Raw genomic sequence first — 16,246 nt, 5'->3', positions numbered from 1 at the left:
ACTCTGGGCATGGAGCCTGCCTGGAATTCTCTCTCCCTCTGCCCCTCTCCCCCACTAGCATTCTGTCTCTTAAAAGAAATGAACATTAAGAAAGAAAGAAAAAAAAAACTCCTCATAAACCCATGTTTAAATGGAAGGCAACTGCTACATCTTTGGTCAAATCCACAGTAATGTTTGATTTATTTTTAAAATGTTAAAAGCTGGGGCACCTGGCGGGCTCAGCCAGTGGAGCACATGACTCAATCTCAGGGTCATGAGTTCAAGCCCCACATGGGGCGGGAGCCTACTTAAAAAAAAAAAAAAAGTTAAAAATTTACCACTTAGGGGCACCTGGGTGGCTCAATCGGTTAAGCATCCAACTCTTGGTTTCAGCTCAGGTTCTGATCTTGCAGTTCATGGGTTCAAGCCTCGCACCAGGCTCTGCACTGACTAAGGAGTGGGCTTGGGATCCTCTTTCTGCTTCTCCCATTCTCTCTCTCAAAAACTAAATAAACTAAAAAAAATTTAGCACTTAAAAAATCTGCCTAATCTACAACTCTCCAACATAATTTGACTTTCTCCTAGGTTATACTCTTTAAAAAACGTAACTATATTGTTATTACATATAAGGCTAACAATTGCCATGATATAAAATTTTGTACAATATAAGAGGAATGTGCCATGGAGAATAATTTCATCTATTATTATAGATACCCTAAGATTCTTTTCCTCTCAACTCAAGATATTTTTCCTATGCCTGGTAAAGTCTATCAGATTCCTAAGTTAAATTATAAGTCACTTTTACTTAATGTGCTTTAAAGCAGAAAACGATGCTACTGACCAAATAATCACTATTAACTTTTTCAATTTGTTCATGCCATTAAGCCTGGCCAAGGCTTGGGTATTTGAGCTTCAAATACCCAAGGCAGAGAAGACTATGGCTTCTATGCCTATGAAATAGTTTTCCTCTATACAGACTAAAACATTAAATGAAATATAAAGGGCTTAGCATGCCACTGGACATTGTAGATTCTATTAAAATGTTAATTCCTTTCACCCAGAATTTATTTGCATGGTGCTGATCAACTCTGATAACACGAGAAATTTGTTGAGATAAAATGTGTAAATAACAAACATGACATGATCGATTAACATACCAAAAAAAAAAAAACCCCAACAAATTTAAATAATTATATGGTTATGGTTGGCAGGGTCTGCAGAAATCAATCTCTGGTTGTTAGAGCACTTGGTAGGAACTCAAAAGTGTTGGATAACTGAAATTTTTACACCCCCAAGAAAACAGGGTAGATTGGGACATACTTTAAAAAAAATTTTTTTTAAGGATTATTTATTTTGGAGAGAGAAAGAGGCACAGTGCAAGCAGAGAGAGAGGGAGAGACAGAATCTGAAGCAGGCTCCAGGCTCTGAGCTGTCAGCACAGATCCCAATGTGGGGCTTGAACCCACGAACCATGAGATCATGACTGAGCCACCCAGGCGGGACATGCTTTTTTAAAAAACTGAAGTATAACTAACGTGGTATTATATTAGTTGGGAAATATTCTCTAAACATCAAAACCAAGATGATGTTTTCTGTTTAAAATGAATCCTAAAAATAAGAACAGGGGTGCCTGGGTGGCTGGGTCAGTTGGGCGTCCAACTTCAGATCGGGTCAGGATCTCAGTTTGTGGGTTCAGCCCCACATCGGGCTCTCTGTTGTCAGCACAGAGCCCGCTTGGAGCCTCTCTCTCCCTACCCCGCTCTCTTCTTCTCTCTCTAAAATAAACATTAAAAAAAAAGAATGAATAATCCTATCATAAACACAACCAAGTACTTCCATGGCTCAAGAATACGTTTGCACAGAGACACTATAGAGTTCTACAGAAGACTTTTTTAAGTGTGCTGATTTAAATGGAAAAGATTGCACTTCCAACAAAATCTTGACTAAAGTCATTTGAATTTCTTTTCCAGAGGGGTTGGAGAAAAACGAGACAATGGATATGCTTTACTTTGAAAGTAAATTTCTCTTTATTATGGAGAAGTTGGCTTTCTTCAAATCCACAAAAACAGACATCTGAAGCAGTAAGATGCAGTTGGTCTTTTATTTAATGAATAAATATTTGACACTACTATGTGCCAGGCACTGACTTAAGACATAAGATTTTCAATTTCTCTAGAGCCCAGGCTAAGATTTTCAGTTAAACCTACATCTATTACATCTTTCTCATTCCCACCTGGGCAGTCCAGAAAAACACAACAGAGTTTTAAAAACTAAAGTTAAACAACACAACTTCGAAAGAAGCAGTACTTTTGAGTTATCAAAACTCAACAACTCTAAACTCCACAATGTCTTACAAAGTTACATCCAATCACTAGTTTCAACTACACCCTCACCATGATTTGAAATGAGAAGTAGGCAGTTCACACAAAGCAGCATATAAAAACTCACAGAAAAGCAATTCTGAAACAAAACATGAGTCTGCCAGAACCAATCTGAGATTTACCTAGATTTAGATATTCCAAATTGCAGTTACTGACATATCAGAATGCCAAGAAATAAGTATCTCCTGGTTCTGAAATCTCTCCTTTTCTCATGCAAAATTTACCAAAAAGGGAAAAAAATACAAAATCCAAGCCCTTAGAAACTAGAATTTCCAAACATCTGAGTGTTTATAACTGCTTAAAGATGTTAAGTGTTCATTTCAATTTAGAGTAACACTGCCCCGCCAAAAGACGGCCTGTTGCTGGACAAACAGTAACAAACAAGAAAAACAAAAACCGTTCAAAAAGCCCTCCATATGCAAAACCATAAAAAGGCGGGAATTTCATTATTTCAAATTTTGGTTAGAAATGAATATGTCACAAATTGCCCTCCAGGGAGCGCTCTGGGCCTCGGTTACCAGTTATTTCAGTTAATAAAGCGGGAAAACGTTCGAACGTAACCTACAGCAGTTTCAGGCTGACCCTCAAGGGCTTTCGAATCCGGCACAGAAGTCGCCGTCGAAATACCAGTCTTGTTGGCGGTCAAGGAACACCAAGGTACCCGCGCGCACCAATCACCCCCGTCACAGAAGAGCAAACGCCAACTTCACACCTTCCAGACACACAGCCGCGAGCCCCGCGACCCCAACTTCGCGATTCTCCCCTCCAGCGACCTCCCCTTCCAGAGCTTGCAAGCCTGCGGCGAAGGAGGCAAAGTAGCCGAACCCTGCGTCCGCAGACCCAAAGGCCAGCCTCCCGGTTGGGCGCTGGGGCAGCCCCGCCGCCGAGGAGGCCCGAGGGGGCGCCAAGGAGGGAGGGCGGCGAGCGCGCGCGGGCGGCGGAGGTGGGGGGAGGAGGGCGACAACCGCCAATCGCCCGCCTTTGTGGCCCCGGCCGGGCGTCCTTACCCTGCCGACGGCGGCTCGGCTGCGGCCTGCGACCGCGGCTCCGGAGCCGAGGACTGGGGTGGGCTCGCGCTCCTCGTCGCTGGAGAAGTCCGGAGGCCCCTTGCTGTTGGCGCCCGCGGCGAGCGGCGGCCGGTTGCGCGCCGTGAGGTGCTGCAGGTAGAGCTGCACGTATACGTCTTTGCGCTGCTCCCCGACCGGGAGCGTCACATTGTTGGCGACCAACTCACTCTTCAACTTCTCTTTCGTCAGGACCGAGGGGTCCTCCAGGAACTCCGGCATCTCTGCGACGAATCCCTTTCCCCGCAGCCTTCACACCCGCCGCTCACGCCGGCGCGCTCGCTCCTTGCCCGGGGGCGGGGGGGACCGCGCTGTCGCCTCTGAGCCTCACGGTTCCCGCCCGGGAGGAGCGCCGCAGAGCAAAGCAAAAACTCCCACACACAAAGCAAAGCAAAAGCCGGACACAAAAGCCCACCGAGCCCAAGTGCGGACCAAGTGCGGCTAAGATAAGAGCCCCCACTAACCCCAGCCCACACACTACACAAGCGAGGAGAGAGCAGCTTGTTTCGCCCACGCCCCAAGAACGCGCGCCGCCATTGGCCCGCGGTGGGAGGAAGCCGAGCGGTGATTGGTGGGAGCCCTCGCGCGGGTTCCATTAGCCACGGCACGGTGCGAGAGGTGGTAGAAACGCAGTTTAAAAGCCGCTCGGGCGGGAGCCCTGGAGGCTTGGCCCGTTTCTGTTTCCCTTTTCTCCACCCTTCCCCTAAGACGCTGATAAGGGACCAGTAGTACTCTTCTGTGTGCGGTTTCCTTCCCCCGCCCTGCTTGAGAAGAACCATTCCTCTCTAGGGTCGATCGCCTTCGAAGGGGCCGAGTTTCACGCCAGCTGCGAGGACCAGGGGCTGGGCCTTTCTCAATCGTAGGACACTGATTTACAGAAGAATGACCGCAGCCTTTCCTTCCCCATACACTCGCCCTGAAGGGAAAGAAAAGGAGCGACGCGTGCTCTTCGGCACTCCTCTTCCTCGATCTGTTTTACCTGTGGGGAGCGAAGGGGAGAGCAAGCAGTTAAATCCCTCTCTCTGCTTGCGAAGGCTTCTTTTGTTCCTGAAATCCAGGAAAAGCAAAAGCTTGACTCCTGGGCACTTTAAAATGCCCCCGAATTTGTGACAAAATTGTATCGTCAGATATTCTATTTGCTTCTTAGCCTACAGGTTGGGACGTTTATAAATTATTTAATTTTGAACAGATGGGGCACAACTGCATTTTTGTTGAGAGCATCTCTGGATTAGATCCTTATACCCATAAGTATCTTACCATAACTTAAACCTAATGTTAAATAATACAGCAAGACGAAGCGAAACATCTAGGAATACTTTAATGGGCAACTTAAGATAACGGAGATGGTGCATACCTAGATTTTAATCACAGAGGACCCTGGTGAGCTATAATCAGCACGGGAATCCTAATCAAACCCATATCACTGATCCATATAAAAAGTCTCAAATTTCATGAAGTTAAAATGTCTTCCTGAAAGCAAATGCCACTGATGACAAATACTTGTGTTTCTTACGAATATAGATGTTCCAAGATGCTTTCTTCCAAGAAAGAAACTGACCTGAATCATTTCCCTAGAATTCTGACCTCCAGACTGCTTTATAAGCTGCTTAAAAAATTTTTTTAAATGTTTATCTGATTTCTGCATGGTTGTTTAAATTTGGGTAAGTTTTTTAAAAATGCCTTCACTAAAAATGTTCCCTGTGAGTTAAGTCATTTTATTTTGCTCAAATTGAGGAGACATTGTTTAATGATGGATTCTTTAGCTAGGGGCAATTTTATATTTATTTTCTAAAACTCAGTTTTTACAGATATTTAAGCAATAGTAATAAGCTCAGTAATACAAATTAAAACATTTTAACTAGCAATTTATTGTGTACATTTTTAGGATGTTTTGTGAAAGTTATCTCATTTTTCTCCCCATGGCTTCCCTGGGCACATAAGCAATTGCATTTATCTTCATAGGTGGAACTGAACTGAGAGGCAAAGGACCATGAGTTTGCACTGACTGGTAACCCCACAAATTAATTAATGCACGTGGGACAGTCCCAGTCTGCATAATCTCAGCAATGATGGGTCTATTCTACCCTAATTGAATTAGCAAATTATCCTGCTATATTGTTAACTTGCTAGGGGAAAAATTTGGCTCTGGCCTGACTGTACTAATAGTTTTTAAGAGGTAGGTTTTGCTGCTGTACCTGAAAAGGGTCAGAGTTACCAGGGCTATATAAGATGTGACCAGGGTGGGACATAGAAGAGTTCTGGGCTCTGACTGCTGCCCTGTCGTCTGAGGATACCTGAGCAGCTTGGTCCCTGAAATAGATCCTTAGAGAAGGAGGCATCACTGATCCCTGAAGATAATATTCTACCTAAATTTTTATGTGAGTAGAATACAATGCTGAAGTCACAGAACCACCTGAGAATGGGGCAATGGCTTTTTTCATAGGGTCCTTGCACCAGATATTTTTCCATTTTCTACGCAGTTTAATCCTTGGAAACAATAATTTTTCCTGCTTTGCAACCACAAACCAAAAAAAAACCCACAAAAAAATCACCTGTTGAGTCTGCAAGGTGTTTGTGTTATCAAGTTGTTTTAAATAGACACAATACTATGCCTTACAGGCCAACATTAAAGAATGTAATTCTCAAAGCACTGCATTCTAGGGGGCATGTGACTCTTGATCTCAGGGCTGTAAATTCAAGCCCAGCGTTGGGTATAGAGATTACTTTAAGAAACAATCTTTAAACAAACAAACAAACAAAAAAACCCACTACATTCCAGATGCTTGAAATGAATATTCCTTGAGCAAAAACAATTTTCATTCCCTTTCATTAATTAACTCTTCTTTCTTATCTCTAGACACTATCAATTGGAGGTTACTTGCAGATTCTACAACCATGTCAGTAGACATGGTTGATATCGTAAGCTATCAGACAGTGAGATTGCCTTTCTACATCACAAAGTCATGACTTGTCAAATTCAGACTTGGAATTGTCCTACACACATCAGGTATATCCCCAGAACTATTAATTTTTTAGTGATGAAGGTAGCTTTTGCTTTTACTCTGCTGTAGGGCTCCTAAGTAGAAGTTATTTTTTTCTTCATACTCCATGTATCTTAAGACCAAGAGGACAGAGCCTGGGTGGCCTCTCTGTTCCCAATGACTACTTCAAAACTATTTCTCCTCTTTCCTCCTTCAAAAACATTTGAAGTTTATACACCTGACTAAATCACCCTTTACCATCTTTATCATTTATCAACCTGACCACTCTCCCTCAGATATTATAGGCTGTTTTTCCTTGCTCTAGGTTTCTCCACCATCCCTGTCTATATTCTCTGTGAATTTAACATTCTTACAGATGGACCATGCAACCAGCACTTGGCCTTTTATTTTTATTTATTTTAAGTTTATTTATTTATTAAAGTAATCTCTATATCCAACATGGGGCTCAAACTCATGACCCCAAGCTCAAGAGTCACATGCTCTTCCAACTGAGCCAGCCAGGCACTCCTAGCACTTGGCCTTTCAGATCTTTGACCTCTTCATCTCCAACAATTTGTTCCTCTATTCTATTTCATCCATCCACTCCAAGTGGTAATATTCTGAACGGTGTCATCAATAACTCTTTTACCTTCTAACTGTCCATTTCAAGCATCCCAGTTGTCAATCACTAGCCTTTTCCCCTCAGCTCATTTAATATACTCTCACTGACCTATTAACACCCTCAATCCATTAAGCCCAACACTTAAACTAAAGTCTATTAATATGCTTCTGACATCATCAATACTTCCAACTCACCCAACGTAGAGTCCTTGATCAATCCTTGTAATTGCTCTTTTGCAAACATTTTCAACTCTCTTACCCCAATGTCTCTATCTTTCTCACTTGGAGGAACCTCAAAGTAGAAACCCAGTCTTGCTTGGACTAAGCCCTGCTGAAACAAACTTTTCCATTCCATTGCTTGCATCCAAGTAGCAAAGATTGCTATAGAAAAATCATACGAAAGGACTGACTGGTTTTAATTTATGACCTCATACCTCATGGGAGCACTTCAACTGGCTGGCAAAACTATTCATTCTCTGGATGAATCATTCATACTTTGACTTCTCTACTCACATCTCTCATATCCTTTCCCCCACCTGTCCTCATTTTCAGCCAGAGAACTTGCATCATATTTGAGAAACTAGAAACCATCTACAGGGAATGCCTCAACTTCAGAAGGTCACATCTGTACCCATTTGCTCTTGCATTTTTCTTGTTTCTTTTTTTTAATTTTCTTTTTTTATTTTTTAAAATTTACATACAAATTAGTTAGCTTATAGTGAAACAATGATTTCAGGAGTAGATTCCTTAATGCCCCTTACCCATTTAGCCCATCCCCCCTCCCACAACCCCTCCAAGCAACCCTCAGTTTGTTCTCTATATATATGAGTCTCTTCTGTTTTGTCCCCTCCCTGTTTTTATATTATTTTTGTTTCCCTTCCCTTATGTTCATCTGTTTTGTCTCTTAAAGTCCTCATATGAGTCAAGTCATATGATTTTTGTCTTTCTCTGACTGACTAATTCCACTTAGCATAAAACTCTCCAGTTCCATCCACGTAGTTGCAAATGGCAAGATTTCATTCTTTTTGATTGCAAGTAATACTCCATTGTATATATATACCACATCTTTATCCATTCATCCATCGACGGACATCTGGGCTCTTTCCATACTTTGATTATTGTTCATAGTGCTGCTATAAACATGGGGGTGCATGTGTCCCTTCGAAACAGCACACCTGCATCCCATGGATAAATGCCTAGTAGTGCAATTGCTGGGTTGTAGGGTAGTTTATTTTTAGTTTTTTGAGGAACCTCCATACTGTTTTCCAGAGTGGCTGCACCAGCTTGTACTGCCACCAACAATACAAAAGAGATCCTCTTTCTCCACATCCTTGCCAACATCTGTTGTTGCCTGCGTTGTTAATGTTAGCCAGTCTGACAGGTGTAAGGTGGTATCTCCTTGTGCTTTTGATTTGTATTTCCCTGATGATTGATGTTGAGCATTTTTTCATGTGTCGGTTGGCCATCTGGATGTCTTCCTTGGAGAAGTGTCTATTCATGTCTTTTACCCATTTCTTCACTGGATTATTTGTTTTTTGGGTGTTGAGTTTGAGAAGTTGTGTATAGATTTTGGATGCTAACCCTTTATCTGATATGTCATTTGTAAATATCTTCTCCCATTATGTCAGTTGCCTTTTAGTTTTGCTGATTGTTTCCTTTGCTGTGCAGAAACTTTTTATTTTGATGAGGTCCCAGTAGTTCATTTTTGCTTTTGTTTCCCTTGTCTCCGGAGATGTGTTGAGTAAGAAGTTGCTGTGGCCAAGATCAAAGAGGTTTTTGCCTGCTTTCTCCTCAAGGATTTTGATGGCTTCCTGTCTTACATTTAGGTCTTTTCCATTTTGAGTTTATTTTTGTGTATGGTGTAAGAAAGTGGTCCAGGTTCATTCTTCTGCATGTTGCTGTCCAGTTTTCCCAGCACCATTTGCTGAAGAGACTGTCTTCATTCTATTGGATATTCTTTCCTGCTTTGTCAAAGATTAGTTGGCCATACATTTGTGGGTCCATTTCTGGGTTCTCTATTCTGTTCCATTGATCTGAGTGTCTGTTCTTGTGCCAGTACCATACTGTCTTGATGATTACAGCTTTGTAGTATAGCTTGAGGTCTGGGATTGTGATGCCTCCTGCTTTGGTTTTCTTTTTCAAGATTGCTTTGGCTATTCGGGGTCTTTGTGGTTCCATACAAATGCATTTTTCGTGTTTCAATGGAAGAGAGAACTATCAGAGAGAACTCTGTCACTTGTACTCTGGATCTCATCCTTCTCTCCTGCTCAAGGACTTGATTTGTTGAGTCATCATCTGTGAAATTTGTTACTTTTTTTTTTTTTAATTTTAAATAGGCTCCATGACCACCATGGGGCTTGAACTCACAACTCTGAGATCAAGAGTCACATGCTGTACTGCCCTGTGAAATTTCTTAATTGGGGAAAAAAAAAAAGACTTGGCATTTTATTTTGTTTTATTCATACAATATAAAAATTTTTTATATTATATTTTCTGTTGAAATTGGTATTAGGTTTATTTATTTATTTATTTATTTATTTATCTTGGTATAGATTACAAAAAATCTTTAAAATTATAGCATTGATACCCAAAACCTACGGAAACAGGAAATATATTCCCATGTGACGCCACAGCTTAAAAAATAAATCAATGGAATTACTTTGTCAGAAAACTGTTCTGAAACTTATGATTTTTTCATAAATCACTTGCATAACTAACTGCCTTCATTTCCCATTTTGAACTTCTTAATGTTATTAACATAGAGCTGACTTTTTTGTTCTTCATTATCTTGTTTTGCTTGGTTCTGAATTTAAAGTGTCACCCTCAAAGCAGATGACAAACATTATTGACTTTTTTTTAATAATATGAGAGGATGGGGTGCCTGGGTGGCTCAGTCAGTTGAATGTCTGACTTTGGTTCAGGTCACAATCTCATGGTTTGTGAGTTTGAGCCCTGCATCAGGCTCTGTGCTGACAGCTCAGAGCCTGGAGCCTGCTTTGGATCCTGTGTCTCCCTCTCTCTCTGTGCCTCCCTGCTCATGCTCTGTCTCTCTCTCTCTCTCAAAAGTAAAAATAAAAACATTAAAAAAATATATACGAGGATGTTCACAGTAGAAAAAAGTAGAGAACCATATCAGAGTAAGATCTCAGTTCTGTAAAAACTGAAGTGTGTAGGGATATGTGTATATTTAAAAATATACACATAGAAAAAAACCTAAATGAACATAGACCAAAAAAAATTTTTTTAATATTTACTTTTGAGAGAGAAAGAGAGAGAGAGAGCATGGGGGAGGGGCAGAGAGAGGGAGAGACACAGAATCTGAAGCAGGCTCCAGGCTCTGAGCTGTCAGCACAGAACCCGATGCAGGGCTCGAACTTGCAAACTGTGAGATCATGACCTGAGCTGAAGTCAGACACTTAACCAACTGAGCCACCCAGGCACCCCTAGACCAAAATTGTTTTTAATGTTTATTTATTTTTTTTTCAACGTTTTTTATTTATTTTTGGGACAGAGAGAGACAGAGCATGAACGGGGGAGGGGCAGAGAGAGAGGGAGACACAGAATCGGAAACAGGCTCCAGGCTCCGAGCCATCAGCCCAGAGCCCGACGCGGGGCTCAAACTCACGGACCGCGAGATCGTGACCTGGCTGAAGTCGGACGCTTAACCGACTGCGCCACCCAGGCGCCCCAATGTTTATTTATTTTTGAGAGAGAGAGATAGAGCACACGCACAGGGGAGGGGCAGAGAGACAAAGAATCCCAAGCAGGCTCTGCGCTGTCAGTGCAGCGCCCAATGCAGGGTGTGAACTCACCAGCCACAAGATCATGACCTGAGCCAAAACCAAGAGTCAGATTTGTAACTGATTGAGCCACCTGAGCTGAAACCAAGAGTTAGATGCTTAACTGACCAAGCCACCCAGGCGCCCCTGGACCAAAATGTTTGTGGTAATTTCATCTAGGTGTTGGGGCACAAATGATTTTTATTTTCTTTCTTATTTTTTCTGTGTTTCTCAAGATTTCCACAATGAACACATGATTTTATAAACATAACTACTTTTCTTTTTGAATTAGTTTGAGAAATTGGAAAATCCCTTGGCTTATCAGAATTCAGAGTCTTTCAGTTTTGTATTTCCAAAGGCTCCATTTTATCAGTTCATCTAGAGTACATGAGTCTTAGGAAACTGATTAAAAACAGTCTCGGGGGGCCTGGGTGGCTCAGTCGGTTGAGCATCAGACTCTTGATTTCAGCTCAGGTCATGGTCTCAGGGTCATGAGATCAAGCCTTGTGTCAGGCTCCATGCTGACGGTGGAGCCTGCTTGAGATTCTCACCCCGACCCCCTCTGCTACTTTCCCCTGCTCACATTCTCTCTAGGAAAAAAAAAAAAAATCTCAAAAGAGAAATGTAACTTATTAAACAGGTGAAATAAATGCTCAGAGCATTCTATGCCAGTGGATAAATTCATTTGGAAGGATAAACGACTGGAACATTTCTAGTGAAACAGAACAAAATCACAGGTCTATTAAGTGGGAATTCAAATATGGATCTGTATTTCAGAGCTTCTTTCCTGCATCATTCCTATATAATGGTTGTAGAAGTTAAAATGAAGTGTTCAACTACATGGTCAACTAATCTTTGACAAAGCAGGGAAGACTTCCAATGGAAAAAAAGACCAGTCTCTTCAACAAATGGTGTTGGGAAACGGGACACAACATGCAGAAGATTGCAACTGGACTACTTTCTTATACCATACACAAAAATAAATGTAAAATGGATAAAGACCTAAATGTGAGAAAGGAAACCATCAAAAATCCTAGAGGAGAACACAGGCAGCGACCTCTTTTAACTTTGCAGGAGCAGTTTCTTACTAGACATGTTGCTGCAGGCAGGGAAACAAAAGCAAAACATGAACTACAGGGACTTCATCAAGATAAAGAGCTTCTGCCAAAAAAAAAAAAAAAAAAAGAAAGAAAGAAAAAAGAAAAAAATCTGCACACTGAAGGAAATAATCAACAAAACTAAAGGTAGCCTACAGAATGGGAGAAGATATTTGCAAATGACATATCTGATAAAGGATTAGTATCCAAAAATCTACAAGAACTTCTCAAAATTCAAACACTCAAAAAACAAAACAACCCAGTTAAGAAATGGGCAGAAGACACAAACACTTTTCCAAAGAAGACATCCAGATGGCTAACGGACACATAAAAGATGCTCAACATCACTCATCATCAAGGAAATACAGATCAAAATCACAATGAGATACCACCTCACACCTGTCAGAATTGCTAAAATTAACACAAGAAACAACAGGTGTTGGCGAGGATGCAGAGAAAGGGAAACCCTCTTGCACTGTTGGTGGGAATGCAAACTGGTGCAGCCACTCTGGAAAACAGTATGGAAGTTCCTCAAAAAACTAAAAATAGAACCACCTTATGATCCAGCAATTGCACTATTCGCTCTATACCCAAAGGATATAAAAATACAGATTTGAAGGGGTATGTGTACCCTGATATTTATAGCAGCATTGTCAACAATAGCCAAACTATGGAGAGAGCCCAAATATCGGTGGTGTATATACAAAGAGGTGGTTTATATATTTACAATGGAATATTACTCGGTGATCAAAAGAATGAAATCTGCCATTGGCAATGACTGGGTGGAGCTAGAATATATTATGCTAAGCAAAATAAGAGAAAGACAAATACCATATGATGTCACTCATATGTGGAATTTAAGAAACAAAACAGATGAGTATATGGGAAGGAGGGGGAAAAGAGAAGAAAGCTAAACAAACCGCAAGAGACTATTAATGATAGAGAACAAACTGAGGGTTGATGGAGGGAGGTGGGTGGGGGATGGGCTAGATGGGTGATGGGTATTAAGGAGGGCACTTCTTGTGGTGAGCACTGGGTGTCATAAGTGATGAATAACTAAATTCTACTCCTGAAACCAATATTGCACTGTATGTTAACTAACTAAAAATTTAAATTAAAAAATAAAGCGTTGGATTTTAAGTTGTTTCAAGGTTATAGCAAGTTAGCAAATGGGCTATTCTAAGAAAGTACAGACGTCCAAACTTGGAAAGAAGCTGGAACCTGTGAAGTGACTGCTTTAGAGCTGTAGCAGTATAAATAATGACGTGTATGTACTGCTTTACAACATTTTTCTGTATTTTATCTTATTTGATTATTTTTAAAAATATTTTTGAGTATAGGTGACACACAGTGTTACATTAGTTTCAGGCGTACAACACAGTGACTCAACTTCTCTTATACCTTATGCTATGCTCACCACAAATGTAGCTACCATCTGTCACCATACAATGCTGTTGTAATATTGCTGACCATATTCCCTATGCTGTGCTTTGATTCTCTTAACAACTCTGTGAGGTAAGTGGGACCTCCATTCTGGCCTTGCTGTATAGGCCAGTGGTTCTTAAACTTTAGGTGGGATCAGAAGGCCTGGAAGGCCTGGTGAACACTGGTGGTTAAATGCTAGGCCCTGTCCCCGGATTTTTCTGAATCTGTAGGTATGGGGTGGGGCCAGAATATTTGCATTTCTAACTTATTCATAGGAAACTGTCTGGAAATAACAGCTCTAAGCCACCTTTTTGGTTTTTTTTTCACTCTTTGTAAAACCAGAGCTGGTCACAGTCTTGAATAATAGCTTTGCATTGCCCTCAGAATAAAATCTAAATTAGAAGGTTCTGAGTGATCTGACTCCTGTTTACCTCTATAGCTTTCTGTCTCTTTCTCTCCAGCCATACTAGAGAACTAGCAGTACTCCAAAGAAGCTGTATCAGTTTGCTAGGGCTGCCATAACAAAATGATTAGCAGGTAACATTACACGTTCACCTTTCAAGAGTATGATTTTGTACAAATAAGATAACATGCTTGATCCAAGCTAAGATCAAGCAAGTATTGTTACAGATATATGATATGTATGCAAAGGTTGCTGGGGGAGAGGGAACATAACTTCTATTATGGACTGAATTGTATACCTTCAAAATTCATATGTTGAAGCCCTAACCCCCAGTACCTCAAAATGTGACGATATTTGGAGACAAGGACTGTTAACAGGTAATTAAGCTAAAACGAGGCCATTAGAGCAGGCCCTAATCCAAACTGACTAGTTTACTTATAAAAGAAAACTTGAACACATAGACATCATCAGAGGTGTGCACATGCAGAGGTATGATCATTGAGGACACAGTGAGAAGGTGGCCATCTATAAGCCAAGAACAGATCTCAGAAGAAAACAGCCCTGCAGCCAGTCTTGTCTGGAAACTTTGGTGACCCTTGGCAGGTCCCTATTCCTGCGTGTGCCAGTTTGTAATAGTAGGCTACTAATCACACGTCGTAAGATTGTTTATTGGCACACAGGCTAAGACATATAAACTGCCATGATATTCAAAGTTAGAAAATTTTACTCTATTGTACTTGCTTTCGAAAGGCAAAGGGTCTAATACCGTTTTGGGAAAAAATGGCTTGTTCATTTCTTGTGAAGGCCGTTGGGCTGATACACCCACTAATGCACAGTAGTAATGGTCCATACATATATTTCTATGTATCATGCACATTAAATGACAGAAAACTCACTTTACAGAGCAAAACAGTACAAAGCCACTAGCCTTAAGGCTCTATAATATAAAGACAGATTTGTCTTTTCGCAGACTAAGGATTACTAGGGTAACATTTGAAGGAGGAAGATTTAATCTTAAAATTAAAGGCATTTTTAAAAAATGGCGGGAATAATCCTGTCTCTAGAGGTTAGTGGCTTAAAAGAGTAAAAGCCTCATGACCCCGACGTGATTCGAACACGCAGCCTTCTGATCTGGAGTCAGACGCGCTACCGTTGCGCCACGAGGTCCTGCTGGGCTGTGGCTCGCGCAGTTTCTTAGGACTCAAGTATCATGGCGCTTCTCCCGGACGCATTTTTTTTTCTTCACGTCTCTCCTTGCCCCTCCACCCAGTACAGATTGGAACTGGAGACTGATCCTTTTGGCACCCAAATTTTACTGACCGCTAATCCTCTACCTAACTTGGGGAGGAACCAAAGGAAGCGGGAGAACGGAGTTTCCCTTTCAGTCGAGCCCCCAGGGTCAAGGGAAACTGTTCCTTCCTCTTCTATAGCAAGCAATTTCCGTTCTTACCCGCCCCTTTAGGCGCGGAACTCCGCCTTCCCTCTCCCCTCCTCCCCGGGTTGAGCGCGCGGAGTTCGTGACCTCCAGTTGGAATTTGTCGGGCGTTTCTGCGCAAGCGCACGTCTTTGCCAGCTAGCCCCTGGTAGCTAGCGCCAGTTGTATAAAGCATTGCTCTCAGGGTATGGTTTTATTTCACCGTGAGTGTTAAGCTTAAAAGTACCATTTTTAAAAGATGCGCTTACAGAGGATATTATGTATTGCATATATCAGCAGGTTTGCACCTCATAGTTGAGCAGTTGGATTAATAAAACTTACCGGCCTCCCCGTCGGGGAATTGAACCCCGGTCTCCCGCGTGACAGGCGGGGATACTAACCACTATACTAACGAGGAGCTGTCGCTTTTGCTCTTCCCAACTATCTCTTCAAAAGTAGAAAAGATTCCCTCCCTAGGCTACTTTTCGTTTCCGCTTGCCACCCGGAAGTGTGACAATCCGGACACCTGGACCTCTGCCTGCTCTCTATCCCCTTTGGGCACCTTGGACTCTTCGTCCGTGGAAAGAGTAAATTATTTACAATAAGTGAAACAAAATGCGCTTCCAGTTTTAGTGGTGGTGAATTGTTGAAAATAATTTTCCGGAGCTCTTTATACTTTCCAGATGACTTAGGTTTCTTGTTGGAGTTTTTTATTTAATAGTGACCAAGAGGATGTGAGTTGAAGCAGAACTTTACCTTCACTTACTTATATTTTCATTCAGAAGTCGAAGTCCAAGGATATCATATGGTTGCCAGATGTCCAGGGCTGCCAGGGTTGTCCCACAGTACAGTGCCTCCTCAAACAATTTGTAAGCTTTTGTTACACCAAAGGGCTCATGCATTGGACCAGCTGAGGCCAGATGAAATCCTGTTAGCTGATTTTTTTTTTTTCTGTATTTCGGTCTCTTTCCTGAGGCTTCTACAGTTTACTCGAAAATGACAAACACGTAAGTGGTAAAATAATAATACATTTAAGTAATTCAAAACAAGGATGTGCCATTAATTAAACATAGGGTTAGGAAGGTGTGCTAATTTGTACCGT

General features: G+C 41.6%; 1 protein-coding gene and 2 non-coding genes across 7 annotated transcripts in view; all 3 read right to left on the bottom strand.

Annotated features, from left to right (window-relative positions):
* Positions 1 to 3,916, bottom strand: part of TMPO (thymopoietin) — a 32,365-nt gene extending 28,449 nt beyond the window's left edge. The window contains exon 1 of one of the 5 annotated variants that reach the window (XM_030323457.1): positions 3,368 to 3,916. In XM_030323457.1, the coding sequence (XP_030179317.1) occupies positions 3,368 to 3,646 (279 nt within the window). In that variant the 5' untranslated portion in view covers positions 3,647 to 3,916. The remainder of the gene's footprint in view (positions 1 to 3,367) is intronic. The other 4 variants (XM_030323458.2, XM_030323459.1, XM_030323462.1 and 1 more) reach the window with 4 other exon arrangements.
* Positions 3,917 to 14,825: 10,909 nt separating this feature from the next.
* On the bottom strand, positions 14,826 to 14,897 carry TRNAW-CCA. Its single transcript has one exon. It is a non-coding gene; the product is annotated as a tRNA-Trp (tRNA).
* Positions 14,898 to 15,490: 593 nt separating this feature from the next.
* TRNAD-GUC lies at positions 15,491 to 15,562 on the bottom strand. The gene has a single exon. It is a non-coding gene; the product is annotated as a tRNA-Asp (tRNA).
* Positions 15,563 to 16,246: the final 684 nt, after the last annotated feature.

The sequence above is a fragment of the Lynx canadensis genome, chromosome B4 (assembly GCF_007474595.2).
Source record: "Lynx canadensis isolate LIC74 chromosome B4, mLynCan4.pri.v2, whole genome shotgun sequence".
NCBI lineage: Eukaryota > Metazoa > Chordata > Mammalia > Carnivora > Felidae > Lynx > Lynx canadensis.
Note: the sequence above shows the minus strand (reverse complement) of the source record. Positions and strands in the feature narration are given on the sequence as shown.